The sequence below is a fragment of the Branchiostoma belcheri genome, unplaced genomic scaffold (genome assembly GCF_001625305.1).
Source record: "Branchiostoma belcheri isolate BF01 breed outbred unplaced genomic scaffold, Haploidv18h27 scaffold51, whole genome shotgun sequence".
Lineage (NCBI taxonomy): Eukaryota > Metazoa > Chordata > Leptocardii > Amphioxiformes > Branchiostomatidae > Branchiostoma > Branchiostoma belcheri.
In genome coordinates, this window is record NW_017804143.1 from 845,615 (window position 1) to 871,828 (window position 26,214).

Consider the following 26,214-nt stretch of genomic DNA (forward strand, 5'->3'; position numbering starts at 1 on the left):
TGATAGTGGAAACACAGGTGCCAAAGTACTCAATGTGATTTCAAAAAATGATTTTGTGCGAAAATAAGAGGGGAATATGGTCAGTGTTTAAAAACATGCTATGTAGACGTATTTTAATTATAAATCTCATAAATTATCTAGGACACCTTTGCCATATGGCTTGTTGTCCTGTTCTTTAACTTCATTTTTTTTACCACAAACAATAAACCAAAGTCCTGTTCCTCACATCACGTTATATTTTATGTGTTCTGTTGTGGAAATATTACAGTAAAGAAGTGCAAGGTCCTAACACTTGTTCCTCAATTAGCAATTGGACTGTATGTGTGGTCTGTGTGCTGAGCTCAGCATTCAAGAATCCTGTCCAATGCAAAAACGCCCCCTAGCAGATTGATCCTAAACTGCTATCCACCTGTTTGGCAAAGCCTGTATTCTCTGTACCATGCATTAGACAAAATGTAAGATGTGAGACCAAGAGGTACTTCACACACTCTCACTCAGTCCCGTAGCCTCTAGCAGTCCAGCCTACGATACAAGCAACCACTCTTGTCTCACATTCATGTATGCTATGGTTTAGGATTGCTTCAAGTTACATGTACTACATTTTAAAAATTACCAGAGTTGACTTTGAAAATCAAGTTTTACTGCCCTAAAATGGGTTTTGGTATACTAGTAGTACTTACAAACCAAGTTCTTACAAACCAAGCCTTAGAAATCAAGAGTCTTAAAGTCATCAATTTTCTTCAATTGTTTTCATTTATTAAATAGGCCTGAGAAGCAATTACCTCTCCAAAGAAGTAATTTTTTCCTTGTACTTGTCATAATTTCTTTTAAATAAAACACAAAAAGTACAAATCTGTACATATGTAAACTAGTATCTGAGTGTACAAGGATGTACATGTATTACCTAAACAAAATGCCTTTCAAAGGCTTTCTTCCCTTAACTGCTACATACTCATCTGTTACATTTGTCTGATCTTCTGTGAAATCAAACATTAGCAACCTTTTTTTGACATATTTTAAAACTTATCATAGCTATCCTCTTGAAATTTCAATCAATACAGGTATGGGGGGGCACACGTTTGTGCTTTTCTGAAGGCCAGAGATGAAACCTGAATGTACAAACCCGTCTTTAAATACCGGTAGTACTTGTAGGATGCATAACATTACTGTAATTCACTTTATGTCGGCGGTAACAAAAGTTTGTGGTCTGAGAAAAATGTTTGTGGAACTTTTTGCTCACAGTGGTGGTAGGTGCAGAAAAAAGAAAGCGAATAATTTGTTCACGGTAATGATAAGTTTGGGGTAGAACCGCAAACATAAAAGTACATGTACCACGAAAAAATTGTGAATCACAGTATGCAATGGTATAACTTATAAGGACAATGTACATACACAAGAGTCAATGTCCACCAAACTCAAGACCCCATAATAATACCCCCTGTGCAACTCTTTAAATACTCTTCTCTTCAACACTACTACATGCAGTGTTCGCATGTAGTTGTCAATACCTTTAAAAATAAAGATATATTCAAATACAATCTTTATAGTATACACAATGATGATTTGACACAAAACATCATGACTTCTGTATGGAATATCTAAAAAAAAAAACAGCAACCGAGGATTCATATAAATCATCTGGGCACTTCTTTAAGTCCAAGAGTGTCATATAGAGTCTGTGTTTGCCTTGTTGGAGACATGTGTGATCTTCTCCACTTTGTCTGTGATGTCCTTCATACCAGACTTTGCCGTTTCTGCCAGCTCCGAAACCTCACTGTTGATCTTGCCGATGACCCATTCTATGGCTTGGCGGCCCTAAAAAATACAAACGAAAGAGAGAACAACATCAATGCCTGGCCATGGTGCTGATAGCACTTTCTCAATAAAATCTGACATCACTGGTAAATGACTATTACAGTTAACAAAATTATAGAATGATATCTACAGTGCAATTTGTGGATTGACTTGAGCTGCAACACCTTTTTTTTTACCAATGAACCAGTTTTGATTGGTTGATTGATTGACATCCTCAGGTTGGTCACATTTGGGACTACATCATTCCTACAGTACTGCAGTGCCACCTAGTAGAACCAGCCAGTACTGCAGCTGGAAACTACAGTACCAGGTAACTGATACAAACCTATACACATTTCATGTCATGGTCTTACCTTGTTTGCGTTCCCTGAGATAGAGTTGGCCATGATACCCTCCAGGTAGCTACTGAGGCTGACACCCTTCACAGTGATGATTGCTTCCTGAGTTAACAGTGTACTGTGGACACAAAACAGGACACAGATATTAGTTCAGAATCAAGACACCTTGGCTATGCATATTGATATACATGTATAGTCAATCATAGAGACAGTTTTTGCTTAGTGCATTGAAAGCAAACCTTAAAATGTACAAATAGCCCGATCATATAGCCCTCCGTCAAAACACAGACATGCAGAATGAAAATCTAAAAATGCATATTTGCCAAGACACATAGCTGCCCTCTCATTGGTCAAACCACAGGTTTAACTGTCGTTTAGGATAGGAGACTGTTTTCTATAGGACAACATGAGGTACTTACGAGTCTTTTTCTGTAGGATGAGGCTCGTAGGTTAATCTCTCGTCTACTGACACATAGTTTGAAAATGTCAACTGCAAAATGGAAGAAACATTGATATCATGAGTACCCAGTACTGCAACACAGTAACAGTTAGTACCCACTTCCGAGCTTGAAATTCAGGAAAAGATGCACAGAAAAAAGGTTTAAGTGTACAGATCCAATTTTGGGAGCAAAAAGTATAATGCATAAATGCATCCAGTATTTCCCCACAACAAAAGTAGTTCTAGGAATATTTAAAGTTACAGAAAGCCTACAATTACAAATGCCTAAGAGTCATGCAAACATAGTAAATGAACAGAATTATAATTCTTGATTGAAAGAAACTTACATTAGTTGACTGCAGAACCATGGTCTTCTTTTCTGGGTCTACCACAGAGTGCTCACTGACATAGCACGTGTCTCCTCCCAACATCTGGATTGGTAAAAACTGGGGAAAGGAAAACAGAAATGCATCATTTAAAGTACACATACAACAATGGATACCAAAGAAATACATGTAAATTTGTAAATGTACAACTATCTATTGAGTGGAATACATTTGTATATGGCCACGTAGGAGTTTTACTGCTTGTTTTTGTAATACATTGCAGCATTTTTTTTTACCTCCAGTTTGATCTTCCTGTATTTTTATGGTCACACTATCCCCTGTCAGTTCACATTACAAGCAAGCAAACAGAAAAACATGCAGAAATCCTCCATATTACAGAGGTTAAGACTGAATAGCTACTGTATATATGTATGCTAAGTGTGGATCCAAATAAACTCAACCCACCTTTTTGATGAAGGATCCTAGTCCCCACTCCGTGCTGAGAAGCCTGTGTGAGTGCAGCTTCCCTTCTCTGTCCACTCTCCTGTCCAACACGTCCACACCAACAACACTCGGGTTCATCGGGTTTGGGTACTTCCTCCACGCTGCCTGCGCAACCGTGTCCCACGGATGCCTGAAGGGAGCAGGAACAATCAGTGATCAAACAATCATGCATCTCAATCACAGTCCAGGGCTCGAAATGACACCTGCATATCTATACAGGTTAGTGCAGGTAAAATTGGTGCTGTGCAGGTATTTCTGATGTCTACCAGTAGTACCTGGTAGCATGAGTAGTATTCAAGTGGTTGTTGGTTTGATTGCTGTACAAGTGGTTTGTTAGTTTACCACCTGTGGAATGATTCCAATGGTTTCCAACGCTATCAGCACAGGTGTGGAAAAAAAGATACTTCGAGCCCTGCTTTTACTTTTCTTTAGTTAAATTGGTCAAAGTACATATTTGCACAACACGTGGGGGTTCTGACTTATATAAGAGGCATGCTCCAATTAAGTGTTGACCTTTGTGGCCTTACACGTACTTGTACAATGTACATATCTACATCACGATAGTGAGGAGTGATGCAACACCCAGATCTGGTTTTTTTTTTTTTTTTTTTTTTTTTTTAAACTCTTTCTTTTTATTGATATTTTCACATATATATTGGACAGAAAGTATGGCATGTATACAAAATAAAGAAACACATGTGTAAACCACAAAAGTAAAACACAAAATCAGGAGACAATGGTGTATGATCATTAAAAGAACATAATATAAGTGATGAGGAACCCTAGAAATCACAAACTATTAAAGAAACTAAGCTGAAAGGACACTATAAAGTTTACCCCACTTCCCAATATGTTTCTGAATCTTATCTTGTCTTTTTGCAATTATGTATTCCAATTTTTGAAAGTAAGAAATGTAAGAAATGAAACCTTGTAAGTCTAACCTTTTCTGGCGATATTTAAATATGTAATGTTTACCTAAAAGGATAATGAGATTAGACAGGGTTGGGCATCGATCGCTCAAGTCACCAAATATAACATTAAAAGCATTCAAATGTAAATGATTATTGGTATGTTTGACAAGCCAGTCATTCACCTCAGACCAGAAATTAATAACTACACGACAATTCCAAACAAATGAATGACTGACTCTTCCTCTTCATTACAGAGATAACACATAGGGGAGTCTACTAATTTCCATGTATATAGTGTTCTATTTGATGTCAAAAATTTAAAGAGTATCTTATATTGAAACAGTTTTGGTATGGGTGTCTATAGAAAGTTTATAAATTAAGCTGTAAACCTGTTTCCAGGGGATGGGTGTGTTAAAATATTCCTCCCAGGAGTGTTGTGTTTTATAAGACAGTTCCCTTAGCTTGGACTCTTCCATGAAAAAAGTATACAAATATTTATTAATATTTTTTTCCAAAGCCAGGTCCTATCTCTACAAATCGGCACACACACCTGTATAGCAATAGATTCCTGTCTAAGGGCCACTTTCCAATGTAATGGGATCGCAGAAACTAATTGATTATACTGGAATTCCGGGCAGACATCCCCAAACATTGTTATAAAAGTCTCGTAAGAAAAAAATCTGTTTTCTGAATCCAAGATGTCATTAAGAAAACGAACTCCCCCATTGTCAAATGCTATCGAAAAGAAAGGTTTATCACCGATACGTATATTTGAGTTCAAACAAAGTAATTGTTGCTTGATTTCGTCCACTTTCTCAGGTGGTCTGAGTTGAAAGCGTAGCCAAGCTTGGATAATTTGTCTAAAAAAAGAACTTATTGGTGCTTTCTTTCCCATAAAACAATCAAAATCATTGACAGCAAGTTGTACAAAGGGGAATAAGTTTGTTCTGAATATTGGACAAGAAAAAAATAACAGCTTAGAGCAAAACCATTCTTTGTTCATATATAATTTAGGCATCCAAGAGGCCTTAAGGGTGAGGTCGACAGATCGCAAATTCCTAAGTTTAAGTCCTCCATATTCGTAAGCACTATATATAGTTTTTCTCTTAACTCGCTCAGGCCCACCCCCCCATAGAAATTGAAAAATTTTCTTCTCATATTTATCAAAAAACTCAGAGGGAGGGGACGGAAGAGAGGTAAGTAAAAATACAAATTGTGATACTATAAGTGTATTGATAAGAGTAACTTTACCCATAAGAGTTAATGACTTTGTCTTCCAAGGATATAATAATTTATCTATCTTTGCGAATTTCCTATCAAAATTTACATTTATCAAATCTGATATTTGCTGCGGAATATGAATTCCCAAGAGATCTATCGGTCCATCTGTCCATTGAATCGGTAAGGGACAAGGTAAATAAAAGTCAGTGCCCTTTAAAGAACCAATGCGTCTTATTACACATTTGTCAAAATTAGGTGTTAACCCTGATAACAATGCAAAATCTTCCAAATCTTTAACTAAAGCGTAAAGAGTACTAAGTTTCGGAGCTAAAGGAAAGTTAGAGTCGTCAGCATATTGAGAAATTTTTGTTTCTATCCCATAAGTACTTAATCCTTTTATTTCCATATTGTTTCTTATCTTCATAGCTAACATTTCAACCCCTAATATAAACAAGTATGGCGAAAGAGGACATCCCTGACGGACTCCACGGGACAGGGAAAAGGAGTGGGAGATGTGTCCATAATTAATTACTTTACTACAGATATCTTTGTATAAAACTCTTATCCAATTTAGAAAACCCCCACCAAAACCAAAATATTCGAGTGTTTTAATAATAAAATCAAGTCTGATGGTGTCAAATGCTTTTTCAAAATCTGCCACAAAAATTAATCCAGGTAGTTCGTTACATTCATAATATTCTATTATTTCTAAGATTCTGCGTATATTATCACTAATGCACCGCCCTGCTAGGAAACCTGTTTGATCATAAGATATTAGATTTGGAATTATTTTTTCTATACGCAGGGCTATGCATTTAGACAATATACGGACGTCACAATTTAATAGTGTTAAGGGCCGCCAATTTTTAATCTGAGAAGGGTCTTTATCTTGTCCCGTGGAGTCTTGCTTTAGTATCAGGGAAATAAGGCCAGTTTTTTGTGTATCGGATAAGTGACCCATTCGGTACGAATAGTTAAAGGAATCAAGCATAGGCTTTTTATGTAATTAAAGAAATTCTTGTAAAAATCTACTGGAAGACCATCTAAGCCAGGCGCTCTCCCCGATGAAAATGAGTCAATAGCAACTTTCAGCTCCTTTTCGGTAATAAGACCTTCACAGAAGTCCCGTTGATCAGCGGACAGTGAAACATGGGGAACTTTAGGGAAAAAGGGCTCAAAAATATCACTCTCCAAAGAGATAGGCGGTTCTTTGAAGGAATAGAGATTGGAAAAGAATTTGACTTGTTCAATAAGAATTTCCTGGGGGTCAGTTTTGACTGATCCCTCAGGTGTAACAAATTTAGTCATGTTTTTCCTTGCTGCTCCTCTATTTATAAGATTTAAAAAAAGTTTTGTACATTTTTCACCCTGCTCCATCCACTTGGCTCTCCTTCCACTAATCATATTACTACATTTGGTTTGGTAAAGCAATTCTAGCTGCAGTTTCTTATTTTGTAACGTATGGAAAGTGTCCATATCAAAAAAATATCAAGCTGTTTTTGCAGTCTGTCGATCTCACATGAAAGAGAGAGTTCATTATCTTTAACTTGTTTGGCTTTCCATGATACAAATTTGATTATATGGCCTCGAACTGAGCATTTAAAGGCCTCCCACACAATATGTGGATTAGCTGAATCAACATTAAATTGAAAGAAATTAGTAATAAACTCCAAGGTCTCTTTTACAAATGTCCGATCACTTAACAAATCTTGGTCTAACCTCCAAAATCCACGGCCTCGCGGTATTATGGAGGTAGTAACTGTTAATCCAATAAGGGAGTGATCTGATCTCAAGCTACTTTCTATAACAACTTTCTCTATAGCAGAGGTTAAGGAAAAGGATGTCAAAAAATAATCTATTCGGCTAGCCTGGCGTTTGCGTCTCCATGTATAACGTATTGTTTTGGGGTTCTTATATCTGTAAATATCAAGTAAATCTAAGTTGGCACATAAGGAATTAATAGCTCTTAAACAGTTTGGGTGATAATTAGATGCTTGATTCCCAGCCCTGTCTATATCGATGTTCAGCACAGTATTAAAATCCCCAACAATAATAGTATGTAAATCAGATGCTATATAGTTTTGTATGGTCGTCTCAAGGTTAAAGAAGAAGTCTGGGTCATCGGTGTTGGGGGCGTAAATATTGGCCAAACAAAAGCGTATAGAATCTATGGTGATATCTAAAACCAACCACCGCCCTGAGTTATCGCTCAGGGTCTGATGGATGGTGTATGAAAAATTATTCTTAAATAATATTAAAACTCCTTTACTGTTACTAAGACCGTGATTATATAAAACAGGACCCCCCATTCTGATTGCCAGAGCTCTTCTTGTTTCACCGTAGAGTGGGTTTCTTGTAAACAAAAATGTTATATGATTTGTCCTTTAGCCATGTAAATATTTCGTTTCGTTTTCTGCGGTCGCCCAACCCGTTACAATTAAAGCTACAAATATTAACTTTTGGTGATGTCATAAATGCCAAGGGAAGAAAAGGGGTTTCTAAAGATTTCAAATAGGGGAAGACGACCGCAGAAAGTAATATAGACAATAAAGGAATAGTGGTTCATATTAGTAATAACATAATAAGGGTTCCTCATGATTAATAACAACAAAGAGAATATCCAAATAATCATATCCAGCTTAGAACTTAACGATACGAAAAACATCATGCCATACACATAAAGATAAACATCAAGCTTAGAACATGAAATGACGAGATACTTCGAGCCATGAATAGAAAACAAAAGATAGATAACAGAACATTTCTTGCTTAAAGCCAAAGTAAAGTACAAAATAACTTAACGTAAACAAAGGTCTAAGCTCTTATAAGTTCTTATAAATGAGAGGCCCTTACTTATTCTCATGTGCTCCATCCATCATCAGTATCAAACTAATCATTCCACAAAAAAGAACATTTCAACTTAAATGAACTCAAGTAGCATAACATAATCACAAGTTTGGTGCAAACTCAAGGTACATATAAAAAAGAAACAATGTGAACATAACACACGTACAACTAATCAAATTTTACTGTATACGGCTGTGACAAACATGCAATGGCTGGGTTTGAGGCCAATCAGAAGCTAAGAAGCAGCATCGCGTAACAGGTGTTTCCATGAATGCCTGTTTTCACCTGATTAACATTTCAAAAATTCAAGAATTCAAACCAGCCGCATATTTGCCACGTCTTGTAGCTTGCACCAAGAAAATAAAGCATTCATTCAGTTCTGTCACATTATGGATTCATTGATTACACAGCAAAGAAGCACCAAAGTCTCAAAGAGAAAGTAGTGCGTGTTTAATAACTTCAGTCTCTTAAAAATACAACAGATTAGCTCTCATGTGTTCGGCAGTGATCTCTTCTTTGTTGACAACATTAGATCTACAGCGTCAACACGCTTCTTTTCCTGCCCATTCACAAGTAGCACAGCGTACGTAGCCTTTGGAGGCACCCATATCGACACTCTAGTATCCGTACCTTTAACTTTCTCTAGCGCAGCTTCTCGATCTGGAACTAAGTTGGCTCTCGCAGCTTGCAGAGGCAGTGGAAGATGCTCATAAACCGCTAAGCCATCTTTGTTTCCACGTAGCTTCCTTCCCTCCCGTAGGATACGGTCTCGATCATTAAAGTTTAGGAGTCTGGCAAGCAGGGCTGGGTTTGGTCGTGTTTTTGTTGACTTCGAGAGTCGGTGAACAGCTGCAAACGGTACCGGATCCAGGTGAAGCTTTTCGGTCAGGAATCCCGCAAATATCTGCTCCGAGTTTTCGTCTTGGCTATATGGCAGACCCCGAATGATTATATCCGCTTTCCTAGAGTACCGCTCGGCCAGTAGGTCTGCTTTCAGTCTTTCGCGGCGTTCCTCGACCAAAGCACTGCGTAAATCCTGAATTTCCGCTGTTTGGAATTCCGCGGCCTTCTCGGTGGCTCCCACACGCACGCGTAACTTGGTTAAGTCTGCAGACAGCCCTTCGACTTTGTTGTCCAGAGCGCGAATTTGGTTCGAGAGTTTTTCCCCGACGTCTTGAAACTGACCTAGAAGGGTCTCCTGTTGCTCTTGAGTCTGTTTCAGGATTAGCTGCGCGAGCGTCTGTAATTCCGGTGACAGAGACTGCAAACTTCCCTCGCTACCCTTAGTCGACGCCATCTTTAGTGTCTTGGGTGGGGGGCTGCTTTTTAGAGATGTGCTACTTTCATCTGCGCTACTAGAACCCCTCGAGCGCCTAGTTCTCTTACCCATCCAAAAAATCTCGATAAGAGTTCGGCCCACAACAGGCAGAGACCAGTTCGAGCTCTACGTGGGTCAAATACGCGTGGAAAGTCGAAATTGTTTGGAGCACACAATCACACACCTAGCTCAGGGCCGCCATCTTTAATTCCCTAGGGTAACTTCACTGGGTAACTTCAGCTTGGTCGCCATATTCTCTCAACTGTACTGGACAACAGGCAAAATATGGCGCTCGCATCTGGCTTTAAAGTTAGCGGAATTATCTGGTGATCTGGGAGTATGTACAAATACTACAATATAGATGAATGTATGTAAGGGGTTTCTTCACAAGTACATGTACAAGAATCTAAGTATAGAAAACTAACAAAAGTCTGGTTGAATCTTTTAACCTTCTCCCTGCTTTCTAACTCTGTAACCAATACAGTCAGGCAGCCAAATGGTGTCTGCACCATGCTAAAGGTTAACACTGATTTACAATGTGCACCCGGCACCCTACACAGCTGGTACTAGTGCCATTGTTACCCTGGTAAAGTGGTAATGTAAACCGCATGAGTTGAATGCAGCCTCTCTCTTTTTTTTTTACTTGTGTAAACAATGCGATGGCTATTTATAACATCAGAATAAAAGGTGGAGGTGACTGAAGGGTGTAAGGTAGCATTAAAGCTAAGAGACCAAGCCGGTGCACCGGCAAGCTTGTGACGCCCATAGAAATCTTTCTACCTCTCCAAATTTTGCTTCAAACATCATAGTTTGAGTGCCTGACAATAAATGTTATAGTATCACTTTGATTTACAACAATTTACTGTCATAAAAACTGAGGTATCAACGTGATGTAATGTATTGTTTCAGGATGGTTGAAGTTTATAGACTTCTCCCCTCCCTTTTCTACACTTTTGTGTGGTGTCCACTACTCTGATCATTTCACCTAAAAGGTTGTTTTTTTTTCTCTTCTTAAATACAAGGGCTTGACAATGGTTTTGTGTAATTTGATTACTTCAGAATGGTTTCTGACAGGATTTGCTATGTCAACAATCAATTAACACCTTTTAAATCTGAGATTTCACACAAAGAAATGCAGCAAAACAGCACATGACTCTACATTGTCTAAAACCAACCATGTCTTGAGTATTCTTAGCATTTAGAGCTATTCTCAGAACCGACATGTGACTAAGTTCCGGAGGGGCGTGATGACGCAAGAGATGTCTTTCCCGGTGCCAAATTCGGGGTCACCCAAAATCACCTGATAAACTTTTATGTCGTTTCTTCTTCCGTCAAGTCATCACATGTCATTAGGAATCTAGGACAGCCCATATGAAATACAGCGATGTTTCTAGCACTGTATACTTTATAGGTTTCAGAATAATTGCTTTACGTAAGGGACAAACGCCCCCCTCCCCCATGCAAATGTGACCTACTTCCTACCTACTGCACAAGAGTCTACAACGTGCTACCGGCATCTTGCGTAATACCACCTAAAAACTGACAGGATCTTGTTTAGAAAGCAATCTACAGTTGTGTGATTGTGTAACACGCTACGTAGATGACTTTACAGACTTGATTTGTCTAGTTTTTATGTTAAAACAAAGGATTGCATGGCTTGGTCTTGGCGGTCACCGTGCGACGTCACCGTCAGACGCCGGTAAAAGTGTTCTCGAACAAGACACAGGAATTTTACACTACTTTCTCACCTAAACGTGTGCTCTGACGTCCAGATCTTCATCCTCCTTCTTCACTAGACTCGTAAAACTCTGTTCACCTACACGAGGAATGATTTCTGCGACCGTTCTGACCAAAATCGCCGGCGACAGTGCAGTGTGCCCCGCTCTTTCTCCTTGCTCTGAACCTCCAGGTCAGTGCGCTCTGACTTACACACTTATCCATGACGACATCATGACGTAAACACATGTGACGTAGTTACGCATTCTTACCCATATATGGTTACAGCACCTCATTGCCCTGCGTATGTAATCAGGCCTCTCATTGGTCAAAGTGCAAGAGTAGGTGATATTTACACCAATCAGGGGATGTTTTACTGATGCGTTGTGACGTTATTTTTAGAGGTCTCGCGAGAAGGAAGACGGACGCCATTATCGTGCAGGGCGAGAAAAAGCGGTAAGTCTGTGCGGGATTTGGCGGGACTGCCTCCAAACCCCGCGCCTTATGAATCTGGAGTAGGTTGGGGAGCACCTTGTCGAACCTGTTGTCCCAACAGTTCGAACAGATGGCAGTCGCGGAGGACGGAGGCGGTGTTATTTTTTGGGGGTCGGTTTTTCCGTTGGGAGATTGGCGCGCTATTATGGCGGATTTGACGTGAAATATCTGTAGTCCAGCGGGCGCGACCAGAAGACGATCAGGGGAGGAGCCTGACGGTGTGTGAACCGACCTTGAACGTCGGGCTTCCCCCAAGGCCCTAGGTTGCACATTGCATTAGATAGTTTTTGCCCCCACGCATCACGCATGGAGTAACCCGCTGTTAGCCTGGATGCCAGACCCCAGATCGACACATGCTCCCTTCGGCTGGGGGAAGCGACAAGCCCCGGTCCAAGGGTTAGAACCTGGTCAGAGTCACTATGATCGGGGTGCCCCGGAAAATTTTTTGAAGCCGAGGTCCTGCTGGCCCGCTTGAAATCTGTGCCCTCTGCCTATCTATACATCAATACAATACATATCTCTATAAATTATGTGGAACTACAATTTTATTGTGGCATCCACCATGCACAACTCAATATAACACAACACAATAACAGGGCTCGAAATGTGTACATGGCCATCATCTCTTTTGTATTTCATAGGTGGTAACAGTTAAATTATGAACAAATAAAAATCCACATACACCAACGACATGTAGTTACATACATGTATATATATATTTTTACTTACATGAAGCTGCAGGTGGGATTTCCAGCCCTGTTTAATACTGTAATATGCACGGCCATGCCATGTTCATCACATTCCCAACAGTTAGAGTATAGAAAAGTGTAGCCTGGATGCCAGACTTGACAGGGCGAGTTACAGTAACATGCTCCCAAGGAAATTATACCACAGCAGTAGGGATTGTTATCCCCTCACAGCAAGTTCTCTATGACACATACTAGTAACGGGGGGTGCCCTAATTCCGTGCTATGTTCCATGCAAACGCACAGACCTTTGGTAATAGTTTATCTGACCAAAAACCCGCGCAACATGAGATATAATATTGACAGATAAAGATCACGACGATTAAAGCTGCACAGCTGTGTATTTCACTTGATTGTAGCGGCTTGCACCCAACCGTAATGGTTCACGAAACGCACGGCAGTTTTTTGGTCATTTTGCCGGTGGAACGTTCTATCGCAACAGGGGTGCCCTAATTCCGACCTAGTGTTTAACACAGGTCGATCTGAGAAGAGAGTTTAGAAAAAATAATACACAAATTATGACTAAAACAATCTACAAATGTTTTCTGTCCCAAACAAGTCCTCTTTTTACGATTACGCGACTTGCTCCAAAGTGTCTGTTTGAAAAGCAAAACCTGTATTTTTGACACGCTCGTCAACCCCCGAACAAGCGTCGAATTCACACAGATTTTTCACTCGTCTGTTGTCGGAGTGTAGGAACTAAAACAAACTTTGTGAGATTGCCGATATCAACACAAAAACATAGTCCATTCTTGTGATTATTTTTAGGCACGTGCTCCCATGCATAACGCCGCAACAAGGATTTTTCAAACTAGTTCGGTATTAGGGATGGGTCGGAATTAGGGCACCCCCCGTTAATCTCTATAATAATACACACTACATTACACAGTGAATAATTTATAAACAACCAGTAACAAACTTCTTCACATTTACAGAGGTTAACTAGCTGAAAACTTGTCTGGAGGCAGGATGGCAGGTGAACAGCTGACAGATGTGGTGCAGCTGGCTGTCAGTGAGATTGCTACAGGTGAGAATCATATACTGTAAATCAGTTTATATTAGCGGTAACAAAATTTTGCAGTCTGAGAAAAATGGACATGTTTGCGGAATTATATATTCACAGTGGCAACAGCTGCAGAAAAAGAAAGTCAGCAAGTTATTTGTTAACCGTAAGTACTAATGATAAGTTTGCAGTACAGAAGCTACTAGGGAAACCAGGACCTATTTGCACAAAAAAAAAATTTAAGCTCTCAGTGGCCAATATGAGATGTTGTCACATCGGCGCACCAAATCCGTAAGGTGTTTTTGGCACCCTGACAGACAGATTAGCCTAAGAGGCTCGGTGGGCGTCACTCCACCGTACAGGTGGGGAAGTCATGTCAAGTACCTTTCCCAAGGGCACAACGTCGGGCCACGGTGAGTATCGAACCCGGGACCTCTCGATTCCGAGTCCAACGCTCTAACCGTTGCGCCATCGACGCCACCTATTTGTACAAATTGTATATATATCTATCCATACCGTATATCATCCAGGTGAGCTGACAGAGGAAGAACCGTCTGCCAAACGGATGCGGCGGATGGAAATCGTCATGCCAGAGACCCAGTCAGAGATCAGTAGGGAGGAGTCCAGCTCTATCAAAGTACGGAAACTACTATAACTGTATCAGCATTCAGTAACACACTGAAAATGCATAATTACTTTCCTGGTGGTTTTATTTTCGTGGGTTTTGTGATGTCCTCTTATTAGTCTTAGTGTCTCAGTGGTATTGCAACTACTGAATTGTTTAGTTTTACATTGTGTATCTTTAATGCAGACATTAAAATTCTCTTTTTTGTCTTGAATTTTGTAGTCCATCTTGTTCAACATGAACAAGGCCATCTGCCTGCGTCTTGAGGGGATTGAGAACAAGGTGGAAGGGCTGAGTAACCGCACCAAGGTTCTGGAAGACAAGGTTGACGGGATCGTACAGACAGTGAAGGAGCTGGGAAACAGGCCTTCTGTCACAACCCCCACCACCTCACGGAAACAGTACGGAAAGTTTGTGAATTTTAACTTGTGAAAATGGAGGAAATGTATGTCTTTCTGTATGTGTGTGCGTCTTTCATGAGAAACAGAGAATTTAAACTGAGAAAGCTGTAGACCTTACAAAATGAAAAGAGCTCAAGTGTATGCCTGTTTTTGTGTTTGTGTCTGTGCTCCCATTTGGTATGTGGGTAGGTCTTTTAAAGACAAAGGTCAAGGTCTAAATGTTTACTCAGTGGTTATTGTAGCAAGTGTATGTTACTGTAACACTAACAGTTACAGTTGTCATCACCATACCTTCGATTACATTTTCTCCACCAGGCACCACACCCCTCGCAGACAGAGTACCATTGTCATCGGACTCCCGGCAAATTCAGGGAACCAGTCACAGAGCCAGGACCAAAGCCTATCTACCCACAGTACAGATAATGAAGGTACATAGCACATTCTGGCTTTGATTTGCCAGTATTACACAGTTTCTCAGACTCTGTCACGGGCTCCTCCCGAGACCTTGTGGATTTTAATTGGCAAATTTTATGGCCTTGCCAGTGGTCATCCCCCCAAAAAGGGTTGGGCAGGTTTTTTCTAGTGTCGGTCAGGAAACAGGAAACAAACTTTTTTCTTCCTGTGTCTTAGATGTCTCAGTGTACATGTTGATCTCAGTGATTTCATCCCACTATAAAGGTTTGCCATGACCCCAAGTTTATGTTAAGGCCTGAGTAAAGTAACCTTTCTTCTCATGTTTATTGTTGCAGATGACGTTCCTACTCCAATTCCAACAAGACTCCAAGAAAATGGAACAGAGGAAATAGGTATGAAAAAATCAATACACTATTCTTTAGAAATTATGTAGTTTGAGACTTTGACCTTGTGTTGTTGTTTCTTTTTTTTTCATGCCAAGATCACCTAAGAGGATGTCTATATAATATATTTATAAATAAAATAGAAATATGTATCATAAACTTTGTTAGTAAAAAAAAAAAAAGAATCAGTGTACGACTTTCATTATCGATCTTGTACTAGTTTCTTGGATATTTTTTTAGAGTTGGACCCTGTCCAGCTGAACTATACTGTAGCACCCACCACTACACATCAGAAAAAAGTATTTTGGGCCCTGGAGACTTGTAGATGTCAGTGTTGTATACCGGTAATACATAGACAGATATTGAACCAGGGCTGGATTATGTTGGGCTGGGCTATAGATGATGTGTGTCTCACAGCCGGGGCGACCGTGGCCGTAACAGACTCCAAGATGAAGGACGAAAGTGGAGAGGTAGAGGATGAACAGGGCAGGAGCACGGGACAGCGCTTTGGTCCAAACGTACAGTTTATCACCCTCAACTCTGAAGGTTGGTTTGTTATGTTTACCTTTGCAGAAGGAAAACGTATTATTTTTGCTCGGTTTCATCTTCTGTTTCCGTTCTAAACAAAGTCAATCACCTGTATTGCGAAAAAAATTATGTTACAGTAATGCTGGACTGTTTCATTTGGTTAAGGGATCACCAAAAAGTGTTTGACTGTACATGTATATCAGTGGCCAGGTGGTCCTTACGTAGAGGCGGTCACGTGTACAGCTTTAATCGACAGTGTTTAAGTTTTGAATGTGTATAGTTTCAAACTAGCTACTTAAATCTTGTTCTTAACTGTCTGTTTCAACTACTTAACATTTTCTACTTGCACCTACAGATGACTACCCAGGGGGAACCTGGCTGGGCGATGAAAACAACATAGAGATGAGAGTCAGATGCCCCATCACACCCTCGTGAGTAGATGACCATTTATGGTAGCCTTGGGTTACATCATGTTGCAATTTTATAGCAGGAGGGATTTAGACTCCTATCTGACCATATATATGAATGTGTTTGAGTAAGAATTAACAGAGCAGACCATATGCGAAGGTAAACATTATGCGTTTTGCTTTGCAAATGTTACCTTTCTAGTTTTTTGTAGCATTTACATTTACTTAATGGCATTGTTTATTTGCAACCACTTGTTAACAAGTGGCAACCAGTTGTTAAACAAGTGGTTAGGAATAAAGAACATTGCTATTCAACTGATTCACCTACCTGATGAAATAATTTACAGATTATATTTCCTGTTTTTTATCCCCCAGAGATCTGCTGCACATCCACCAGACGTGTCGGACTGCAGAGCGGATGGCCCTGATCCTGCTGGACTATCTGTTTGACAGGGAGACTCAGGCCATGTCCAATATCTCAGGCATGGGCAGGCACGGCAAGAAGCAGCTGGACCCACTCATGATATACGGCATCAGATGTGAGTCAAATTATGTAGACCTAAAGTAAGACCTATTGCATAAACCCAGCACAGGTTAGGTGCAAGTAGACACGGGAATCACCTGCACAGCTCCAATTTTACCTGCACCAACCTGCATATACGAGCACATGGACCAGTGCAGGTTTGGTGCAGATGCAAACACGCAAGTGTAAAGTGTAAAAGAAATACAGGCTTTCTGAGAAGTGTTAAATGTGAGAAATATATAGCTAGTTTTAAATTTAAGAATTGATAAATTCTGAGTGGTGCAGGTATATGTATAATTTGTGTGGTGCAGGCAATTTTCAATGGAACCTGGAAAAAAGTATTTTGAGCCCTGCTGCATACATTTGTATGCAGGTGTTATTTTCAACCGTAGTTTGTGTTGGCAACGTTCTCCTTACTTTACTCATGTTTTTCACCACAGGCCACTTGATCAGCAAGTTTGCGATCACAGACGCCGACTGGCACAGGATCAAACAGAACATCGACTCCAAGTGTCGGACGTCCTTCCGGCGTAGGCAGCGGGGACAGCCGCTCACGGTGAAGGCGTTCGCCCGCAAGCTGCCCAGCAACATGCACACGGTGTACGCACAGGAGCTGCACACAGTACACCCAGAGACACAGGCAGACCAGCTATCACAGGTCAAAAATGTTATTGTACAACATAATACCTAATATATGTTCGTAACATGGACGTGTGTGTGTTTGTGTCTTGTGTGTGTGTGTGTGTGTGTGTGTGTGTGTGTGTGTGTGTGTGTGTGTGTGTGAATTCTGAAGAGTCGGAAGTTGATAGTTTACTAGATAATTTAATAGAAAGTTTAATAGATAATCTGTGTACAGCTAGTAGAAGCTTCAGCAGAATTAAAAGGCGTACAAAATGCTAACAACCTGCTGTGTTGTATCCCTTCAGTTGGCAGTCAATCAGGGTGACATGGAGGTTCACATCCAAGGGACAGCCATCCAGCCGGGAGACACTGTGGCTGTCACGCAGGGCAACCAAGTACACCACCTCCATATCACACAGGCTGACGGCCACCATGTCACAGTAAGTACTACACAACCAAGTACACCAACTCATACAACTACAGTCGTGACTCGAGAAGAAGTGTTGAGATTTCATCCACTAAATAATATATTAACGTTGTTGCTTCTACATCTAGGTTGCAGATGGCACACAAGTACACCATGTGCAGATTACGCAGACGGCAGATGGACAACAGGTTGCAGTAAGTATTTCAGATCAACTCTTTTCAATAATGCGGTGGGTTCTTTAACCTGCTCTTGTTTTGCCCTGTTTCTTCTTCTTCAAACAAATAAGGTCAAAGACCTGAACCAGACATCTGTCACCATGGTTACTAGTGTTGTGTTACATCATGTTGCAATTTTATAGCAAGAGGGATTTAGACTGCTCCTCTGTACATAATATTATGAATGTGTAACATCCGTGTCCATAATATCACCAGGGTCCATAATATCGCCACCTTGAGAAACAGTGTGCTTTAAGATATTTCTACTGCAACATACTTTTGGTATGCACTCCTGCACACCTCAAATGTACATATACAGGGTATGTTCCAGTAAAAATATCTTTAAGCACACTATTTCTCAAGGTGGCGATGTTATGGACCCTGGTGATATTATGGACACGGATGTTACCATTTTAGTAAGAATTAACAGAGCAGACCATATGCAAAAGTAAACATTATGCATTTGCTTTGCAAATGTTACCTTTCTAGTTCCATTTTCCTGTAGGTTTTTACGTGGCTTACTAACACGGGGCATCCTATCTTTATATCCCCCAGGTGCTTCAGCCAGGTGAAGAAGTGACGATACAGCAGGTAGCCATGCAGCCAGGTGCCATGTCCATCGACTCCCAGCCCACCGCCCTACATGGCATGGAGACTACAGAAATACACATTCAGGAGGGGCAGATACAGGTTGGTGGGAGTATTGTTTTAGGCCACAGTAATTGATAGTTGGTGTATTTGTGTCAAGTCTGCACTGTCATGAACAAATGCACTGTCATGAACAAGTCTGCACTGTCATGAACAAATGTAGCACAAGATTGATTTTTTTCTGACACTTAGATGTTAAGAATATGTTTACTACTAAACATCTAACATCTTGACATACGTAAACCTAGTGCGAAAATATTTTGGTGCACTGGTACACCCACAGAAAAAAATTGGGTGCACAGCTCCAAATTGGGGTGCACTAAGGTGCACATACACCCAGTATTTCGAGCCCTGCAACACTTAACCCTTATTTCTGTAATATCACTTCATCAATTCAGCAGTCAGGCTGTGACTTGTGATATCATTTATATCATGTCATAAACCATTCTATAACCCATGAGTTGATCCTTCTGTTGTTTTTCGATCCTTCAGCAGATCCAGCAGCCCGACGAAGTGCAGATCCAAGAGATCGAAGGTCAGGAGGTCAGCATGCCTCAGTGACCTCCAACATCGCGGAGTCCCAACCTGTACCAGCCTGTCTGCAAATTGTAGCTTGTTTGTGCATTTTGTCCAGACTTTCCCCGTCTTATTTTTTGTGTGTGTGTTTCTGTACTGCCTGTTGAGGGCTCCAGACTCACATTTTGACTTACGTGTAGTAGCACTGTTGCTCCCAACCAAAACAGTTGAACTCAACAGGAACAATCTAGGTGCACCATATATGGCCTCCTTTGATAAATATCACCATGATGGTAAACTCCTAATACATCAGGCTGAAAATCGTATTTCTAGCCTAAAACAAAGTCTTCCAAAGTCAAAGAAGAAATGAAAGAACAAAAATATAAAATCTTTTTTTTGTGTTTCCTGTCTTTTTTTTCAGACAGGCCCCGTGCTGGAAATTGTGACATTAGCACAATGTTGATATTCATGAATTATGACTACAGGGAGAGCCTGTTATTCAATTTCCACCAATAACCCCAAACAATACAAGTATTTGCTTCCAAGTTGTAAATAAACTCTCCATTTAGATCAACCATTGAAAATTTATCTTCAGATGCACATCTATAACAGTTATGACAGTTAAGTACTATAAATCACTTTATATTCGCAGTGCTTTTAGAATTCATGTTTTTCACGGTCACATATGTACTGTGAACTTACCACGTACCTTTCTTTCTTCTGCACCTGCTGCCTCCTTGAAAATATAGATCTGCGAACATTTTTCTTAGACAGCGAATATAAAGTGATTAACAGTATTTTACAGTGACAGATGTAGCTATATGTAGCTGTTGTATATTGAATAGATGAATCCTTTAGTAATTAATTATATGGCCTTGAAATGTCAGCTCATGTACTGCTCTTCAGTATACAGTACTTGTTCCTCACCAATTTGTACATACTGAATATTGAATATGGCAAGTGAAGTGCCAGAATACAAGGTTAATGGATGATATAACAGTTGTAATTTTGTAAGCTGAATGTATAGCTTCTTGCACTTACAAAATGTTGAAAGCTCATCATTGTGACTCTAAAATAGACTGTCTAGAAAACAAGTGTTGGAGATATAGATTTTGTTGGTTTTTGCTCCTATTTTATTTTTTATCTTTAGTAGCAAATCTAAAGATATTCCAGCCCAGTCTTATGTAGAACCTCTCTCATACTTTTGATGGCAGCTTTTTTTCTGGTTGTGAGCTTTTCCCTAGTCTTGTCTAATCATACTGTTCTACAGTAGTACAGTAAAGTATAGTTCTTGTAAGGGCCTTACTTCCAATATCTTTGATCAAATGTAAAGGCATCCGACGCAATTTCAGGTCGGGAAAACTGGATTTTGAAAGTCAACTGTTTGCTCATTCTTAAGTGTCTAAAGTTGAATCAACCCTATCCCATAGCATACTGATATCTGTGAGGCAAACATGCGATGTAGCTGACGGAAGACGGTTGCTTGTTTTGTATCGAAGGCTGGTTCTAGCTACATTTATGGGTGGTAAGGCTCACGTGGCTTGTTTTGAGGCTATTTCAAACGTTTATATAAGTATGAGATAATCCCAGAAATGTGCTTAGAAATTGCAGTTATCGATATCAGACAGCTTTCTTGCAATAGGAATATTTCTGTTTTGCAGTCCTGAAATTGCATTGGATGCCTTAATTGCCTTTAATACTGTTCTCATTTGACAAATATTCCACTTAACAGATGATTGTTTTTTGTGCTGTTCATGTGTAAAGACAAGTTGACTGGCATTGATCTTGTTATAATTGGTATGATCTGTTCTGATATTCCATATATGATGTATAGGATTCTGTAATTAATTTGAATTGATGCTGTTGCTTGGATGGATTTAAAACGAATGAAATCGAGTTTTGGCATTTAAAGTCTGCCTTTTTATTGAAAGGTTGTTGACAATGGTGAGTGTGTCATGTCCCCACTGCATCAAGGATTAAATCGTAATTTAAAATCTTATGTCGTATAAACATATATCACATAAAATACCAGTATTACCATCTGGCGTCTAGTGGATTCAACTTACTTTGTCAACAAATGACCAGAAAACTTTTGTTCTTGTGATACAAGATGTTTTAACACGGTAGTTAAGTATGTTTAGTAAGTTTTATAGAGGTTAAAATGAGCGGTAAACAAACAGAAAAAAACAGGAAATCTTAATATAGATACATAGATTTTATTTTCCGTTTATAACGTTCTATGCTTGTACAGTGTATATTTGCTTGAACTCGATTACACAGAGCATAGCAGTATCGGATCCCTCGTGTTGAAATGTGCTAACGTAGCACACTTCCCCAAGTCTATCATGTAATCCATATATATAGTTCTTCGGTCACCCAGCTGCCCCTAACAGTAGAGTATAGGTAACTCGGAATATGCTTTCTACTTCATATCGCAATGCATCGTAAAATTGATAAAAAAATCAGAGACAAGAGTTCCGGGAAGTAGTTTGGGTTTTCGTCACCTTCGAGTTCATGCACTGACTTCCTGTTTTTGGGTTTTCCTGGGTGTATCGGAACTATGGAAGGGATTGTAATTCTTACGCAGCTTGTACTTATATACAAAACTGGTGTGTTACGTACGCCTAAAAAGGCGGTTTATCGGTTATGCGAAACAAACAAATTAAATCCACATACTCGCCATTCACTCTCACCAGCGTGTCCTGGTTCACCTTCAAACATGACCTCTATCAACTGTCAAAATCACCACCCATCCACCTTTACCTACCACATACCATCCGGTCAAAGCTATAAGAAGAGAGACACAAACCTACAACACACAGTTGTACCTGTTCATACTCCCGTACACGGAAGAAAAGGTCTATACTTTCTTATAGCACATGCTTAAGCTTGCGACATTTTATGAAATCTCATTCTTGCGTCGTGACTTTCTCACATGGCCGCTTGCCTCACTGTCTCAGTCGTCTAGGCCTGGCCCAGCAGCCTAGGGGACAAATTAAGAGAAAATTAAGAGATCACACTTCTACGGCCCCCAACTGTGGAATAACCTGTCACTGAAACAACGTAAGACTTTGGCACTGGTAAGAATTCATTCAGGAATTGTGATATGTCATGATCGTATGGATAGGTGAAACTGTGTTTTGTTTTGTTATGCCATTCTGTATCGTATGTGATTTCGTAATATTGTACATTGTTATTCGTGCTTTGTATGCCCAGTATTGCCTGTAAAACAGGTTGTTACATGTATGTACCTGAGTGTGACTGCTGGTGAAATGAATAAACTGAAACTGGAAGTGTACCTCACTTCCTCTCCCTCCAGCAGCTTCCTGTAAGCCGCGATTTCGATGTCGAGCGCCAGCTTGACGTCCATCAGCTCCTGGTAGTCGGCGATGTGCTGGGAGATCTCCTGCTTCAGAGCCGCGATCTGAGCCTCGCGTGACCGGATGGCCTGCCTGTAGCCCTCCACCTCCTTCAGCAGGCGGGCCTGGGCAACTCTCAGACTGTCCTCTAAACCTCCGTTCTGTTAGGAAACATGTAAAAAGCACCCGACAATAATTTCATCAGGTTGCATGGTAGGGCATAGGATATTGTTGGTGTAAGGAAAAATTTGAGGGAAGGTGAATATGTGACATGGTCTTAAGTCAGATGTTAGCTAGTCTCCACCAGACTTCTTTTGCGGGCTGAATAAATCGTAGAAATCGGCCTAAAAAGGGTATTAAATGGCAAGAGAAGGTAGCAGGCAAATGGAGCTTCTCTGGCCGGCTACCTTCTCTTGCCAATTAATACCCCTTTAGGCCGATTTCTATCTACGATTTATTCAGCCTGGTGGAGACTAGATGTTAGCCACATAGATCGAATTCACTCTCCGAAAGCAAGCCCTACTCCACAGTCACACCGCTCTAACCTTGCTCCTCCAAGCCTCGGCCTGTGCCCTCTGGGAGGCGATTTTCTTCTGGAACTCCGCCACTTCTGCCCTGGCGGCTGCCAGAGCCTCGCTGTCTGCCTCGCGCTGCTGGGCGATCTCCGCAAACTTAAAAGTGATGAAGACAAACTGTCACATACATGTAGTAGCAAACGCAAGTGAAGTAATAACATGTCATTTCTTGTATTGTTTAAGCCATTCATCTACTATATGGTAATAAAAAGGATGCATGCATGTAATTCTAAAAAAATCTGTTTGAGAAATCGTTACATTAATAAATATTTGTATTAAGGATATTATTCGTATTGTAATAAGGAAGTATATAGGCGTCACCAACTGCCCAGCCCAATGGGCCCTATACCTTCGTGTATTTCCCCTTTCTCGGGTGTTAAAGTATCTTTATTATTTGCAACTACCTTGATGCCTCTAGAAAAGAGTTTGTTTTTCACGCGAACATTCTGGACATGTTTGATCTTTTCCTACCCTCTGCCTGTACTTGGCCTCAGCATCCTGCCTGTTCGCCTGGCCCATGGCCTCGTACTGTTCGCGGATCTCCCTCAGGGTGTCGCTCAGGTCTGAGCCCGTCACCACGTACTGCAGAGACTCCACCCGGGTCACAGTCGCAGCCAACTCCGCCCGCAAGGCAGCTACCTCCTGGGAAATGTTTGGGGATACAGAAAGTTTATTGTAAGTTCCTGTCCGTAGGCTGATTGCAAGTACATGCTACATGAAAATAAAGGATGGACAACAGGATGGGTACGAGCAATATAGTATGTGACTACTCTAACTCATCATTCACTGTGTTCTGCGTCTACAGTCGTGTGGAAATGTCCTGTAGCCGCACTCTAACTACTAAACACTAAATTCTAACTTGTTGGGTTTGACTTCTTTTTCTGAGACAGTGGAAGACGAATGATCCCACACACATTGTGAATAGTTAAAGGCTGGTATTTCGATTTTCGAAGTACATTTTCTGGTCATTCTTTCAATGTTATCTATGAGGCCGTTTTCCCTCAGCAACATTGCATTTTTGCCTCACAGATATCAGTATGCTATAGGATTCATTCAACGTACTGCATAAAAAGAATGGCCAGAAAGTTTACTTTAGAAATCCAGTTTTGCCGCCTTGAAATTGCATCAGTGAATACCAATTTACCTTAATTCTTAACTCATGCCCGAAGTCCCATTCCAAGTGTAACACACAGAAGATGAAAAGAATGAAAGCAAGTCATCGGTGTAGAGCGGTATAACCTGTTAAGGAAATGATTTCAGGTACAAATTATTGTTATACGTAGGTGTTTCCTATATTTGCAACGTTACGCCCCTGTCACATGTCATATTCACAAATTTGGCCTCCCGAACATTAGCCGAGAAAGTTAGCAGTGCTCGGGCGTGTTCGGGGGTCAAATTTGTCTCAAGTTTAACTCGAATTCGATTGGCATTTAGAGAGGTGGGCGTGGTCAGAGTGCTTCCGAAAATTAGCCGAACCTGGTAGGCTGGTGTTCGGGGACAAATTCAAGGGGGGAAGTCATGAATGAGTGACAGGGGCTTTAGGCATTAGACAAACGGCCTGGCAGAGAACATACTGTTCCTGTTCCGTCTCCCGTCAGAATATTTTTATTCTGTAAAGTGTCGAATAAATAGATAAACAAGCATTATTACCTCGGCGTGACTCTGCCTACGGAACGCAATCTCCTCCAGTGCGGCCGCCACTCTGCTCTCAAGGCCAACTCGAGCTGTCGTGATGGCTGCCAGCTCCTAAAATATTATTGGTTCACGGTTTCAAATGATGATGAACGTTCTTTAGTGGACATTTATGTAATACTTTGCTCTCCAACATTTTGAACAGGCCCCCCGTACTGTATTTCGTTATAGCAACTATGTGAAACTGTACACATCTTCCAACAAATCCAACATTGACTTAAGTAGACGAGTACGTACCACCCTGTTCTTCTCGATTTCTACCTGCAGTCCGGGGCGCACCTTCATCTGATACTCGGCCCTGCATCAAAACAGGAGGAACATACCTTTTGAAAATGGTTTTTACCCATTTCACAATGCCCCGTGTTTGAGGAGAGTCACACCCCGCGCACGTTAAAGAACCCGCCATACTTTTCGAAAAAAGAGTAGGGCATTCCCCGGTGTGCGATGGTCCAAATATGTATCTAACTATTCACTACGGACTCCAGGAAGAGTAGTGTGAGATTCACACTTATGGAGATCCTAAACAAAACAAACAAACAAACAAACAATGACATAACGTACTTCCCCTGCCACTCCTCGGCCTGTGCCTGCCATCTATTCCTCTCCACCTCTACCCTGGCCTTCTCGTTCGACAGGCTGTCCACCTGAGCGCGCAGTGCCCGCAGCATCTCCTGGTACTGTGGAGTAATAGTGGAATGTTTAGAGTTAAAACTTTTGGTCCAACACAAAACAGTTCTCTCACCTAGAGCTTTCGACCAGTCACTCTGGTCTTCCTAGACTTAAGTCTACTGAGGAAGACCTGAGTGTGTTGGACCAAACGTTTTAACTCTAAACATGTAATTACCAACACAGATGAACTTTCATGATAGTAGTAGAATGGTTTATTTAGAACTCATACATATACACAAAGTACACACTGACACCAGACTCGCGGGCAACCTTACTGGACGCCTGAATTGCTCTGTGGTTATCATCATATAATCATTAAAATACAACACCACGCTGTCAAACGGTATTATTATCAAAAACATTATTTATAATTATTGGTTACACCTTGCTAAAATTTATATTAATCATGAATATTCCTCTGCTTTAGACATTACGCAGTTCTAGAGTTGTAATTATTTGACAGTCGATATACATACTGTAATTCCTGATTTTTTTCACTGTACTGTTATGTTCACTGTTTTCACTGTCACTT

General features: G+C 40.6%; 3 protein-coding genes across 6 annotated transcripts in view; 1 reads left to right on the forward strand and 2 right to left on the reverse strand.

Annotated features, from left to right (window-relative positions):
- Window positions 1-734: 734 nt before the first annotated feature.
- On the reverse strand, window positions 735-11,684 carry LOC109480551 (PRELI domain containing protein 3B-like). The gene is made up of 6 exons (XM_019782776.1): window positions 11,468-11,684; window positions 3,384-3,552; window positions 2,940-3,038; window positions 2,573-2,643; window positions 2,169-2,271; window positions 735-1,815 (listed from the first exon to the last, which is right to left on the reverse strand). Exons 1-6 carry the CDS (start codon window positions 11,497-11,499, stop codon window positions 1,666-1,668), a joined length of 624 nt encoding a protein of 207 aa, XP_019638335.1. The 5' UTR covers window positions 11,500-11,684; the 3' UTR covers window positions 735-1,665.
- Window positions 11,685-11,805: 121 nt separating this feature from the next.
- LOC109480562 (protein BANP-like) lies at window positions 11,806-20,082 on the forward strand. 4 transcript variants are annotated; one of them, XM_019782790.1, is made up of 14 exons: window positions 11,806-11,891; window positions 13,612-13,703; window positions 14,210-14,316; window positions 14,527-14,705; window positions 15,021-15,133; window positions 15,455-15,511; window positions 15,902-16,048; window positions 16,386-16,461; window positions 16,813-16,976; window positions 17,401-17,618; window positions 17,887-18,021; window positions 18,137-18,202; window positions 18,770-18,913; window positions 19,364-20,082. In XM_019782790.1, the coding sequence occupies exons 2-14, from the start codon at window positions 13,646-13,648 to the stop codon at window positions 19,430-19,432; spliced, it is 1,533 nt and encodes a 510-aa protein (XP_019638349.1). In that variant the 5' UTR covers window positions 11,806-11,891; window positions 13,612-13,645; the 3' UTR covers window positions 19,433-20,082. The 4 variants fall into 4 exon arrangements, with proteins under 4 accessions (XP_019638349.1, XP_019638350.1, XP_019638351.1 ...); XM_019782791.1 differs by having other exon boundaries at window positions 18,779-18,913; XM_019782792.1 differs by having other exon boundaries at window positions 15,920-16,048.
- Window positions 20,083-21,538: 1,456 nt separating this feature from the next.
- Window positions 21,539-26,214, reverse strand: part of LOC109480531 (non-neuronal cytoplasmic intermediate filament protein-like) — a 5,078-nt gene continuing 402 nt past the window's right edge. The window contains exons 2-8 of the mRNA XM_019782741.1: window positions 25,575-25,690; window positions 25,251-25,311; window positions 24,972-25,067; window positions 23,793-23,963; window positions 23,292-23,417; window positions 22,687-22,907; window positions 21,539-22,370 (exon numbers count right to left, since the gene is read on the reverse strand). Of these exons, the coding sequence (XP_019638300.1) occupies window positions 22,352-22,370; window positions 22,687-22,907; window positions 23,292-23,417; window positions 23,793-23,963; window positions 24,972-25,067; window positions 25,251-25,311; window positions 25,575-25,690 (810 nt within the window). The 3' untranslated portion in view covers window positions 21,539-22,351. The remainder of the gene's footprint in view (window positions 22,371-22,686; window positions 22,908-23,291; window positions 23,418-23,792; window positions 23,964-24,971; window positions 25,068-25,250; window positions 25,312-25,574; window positions 25,691-26,214) is intronic.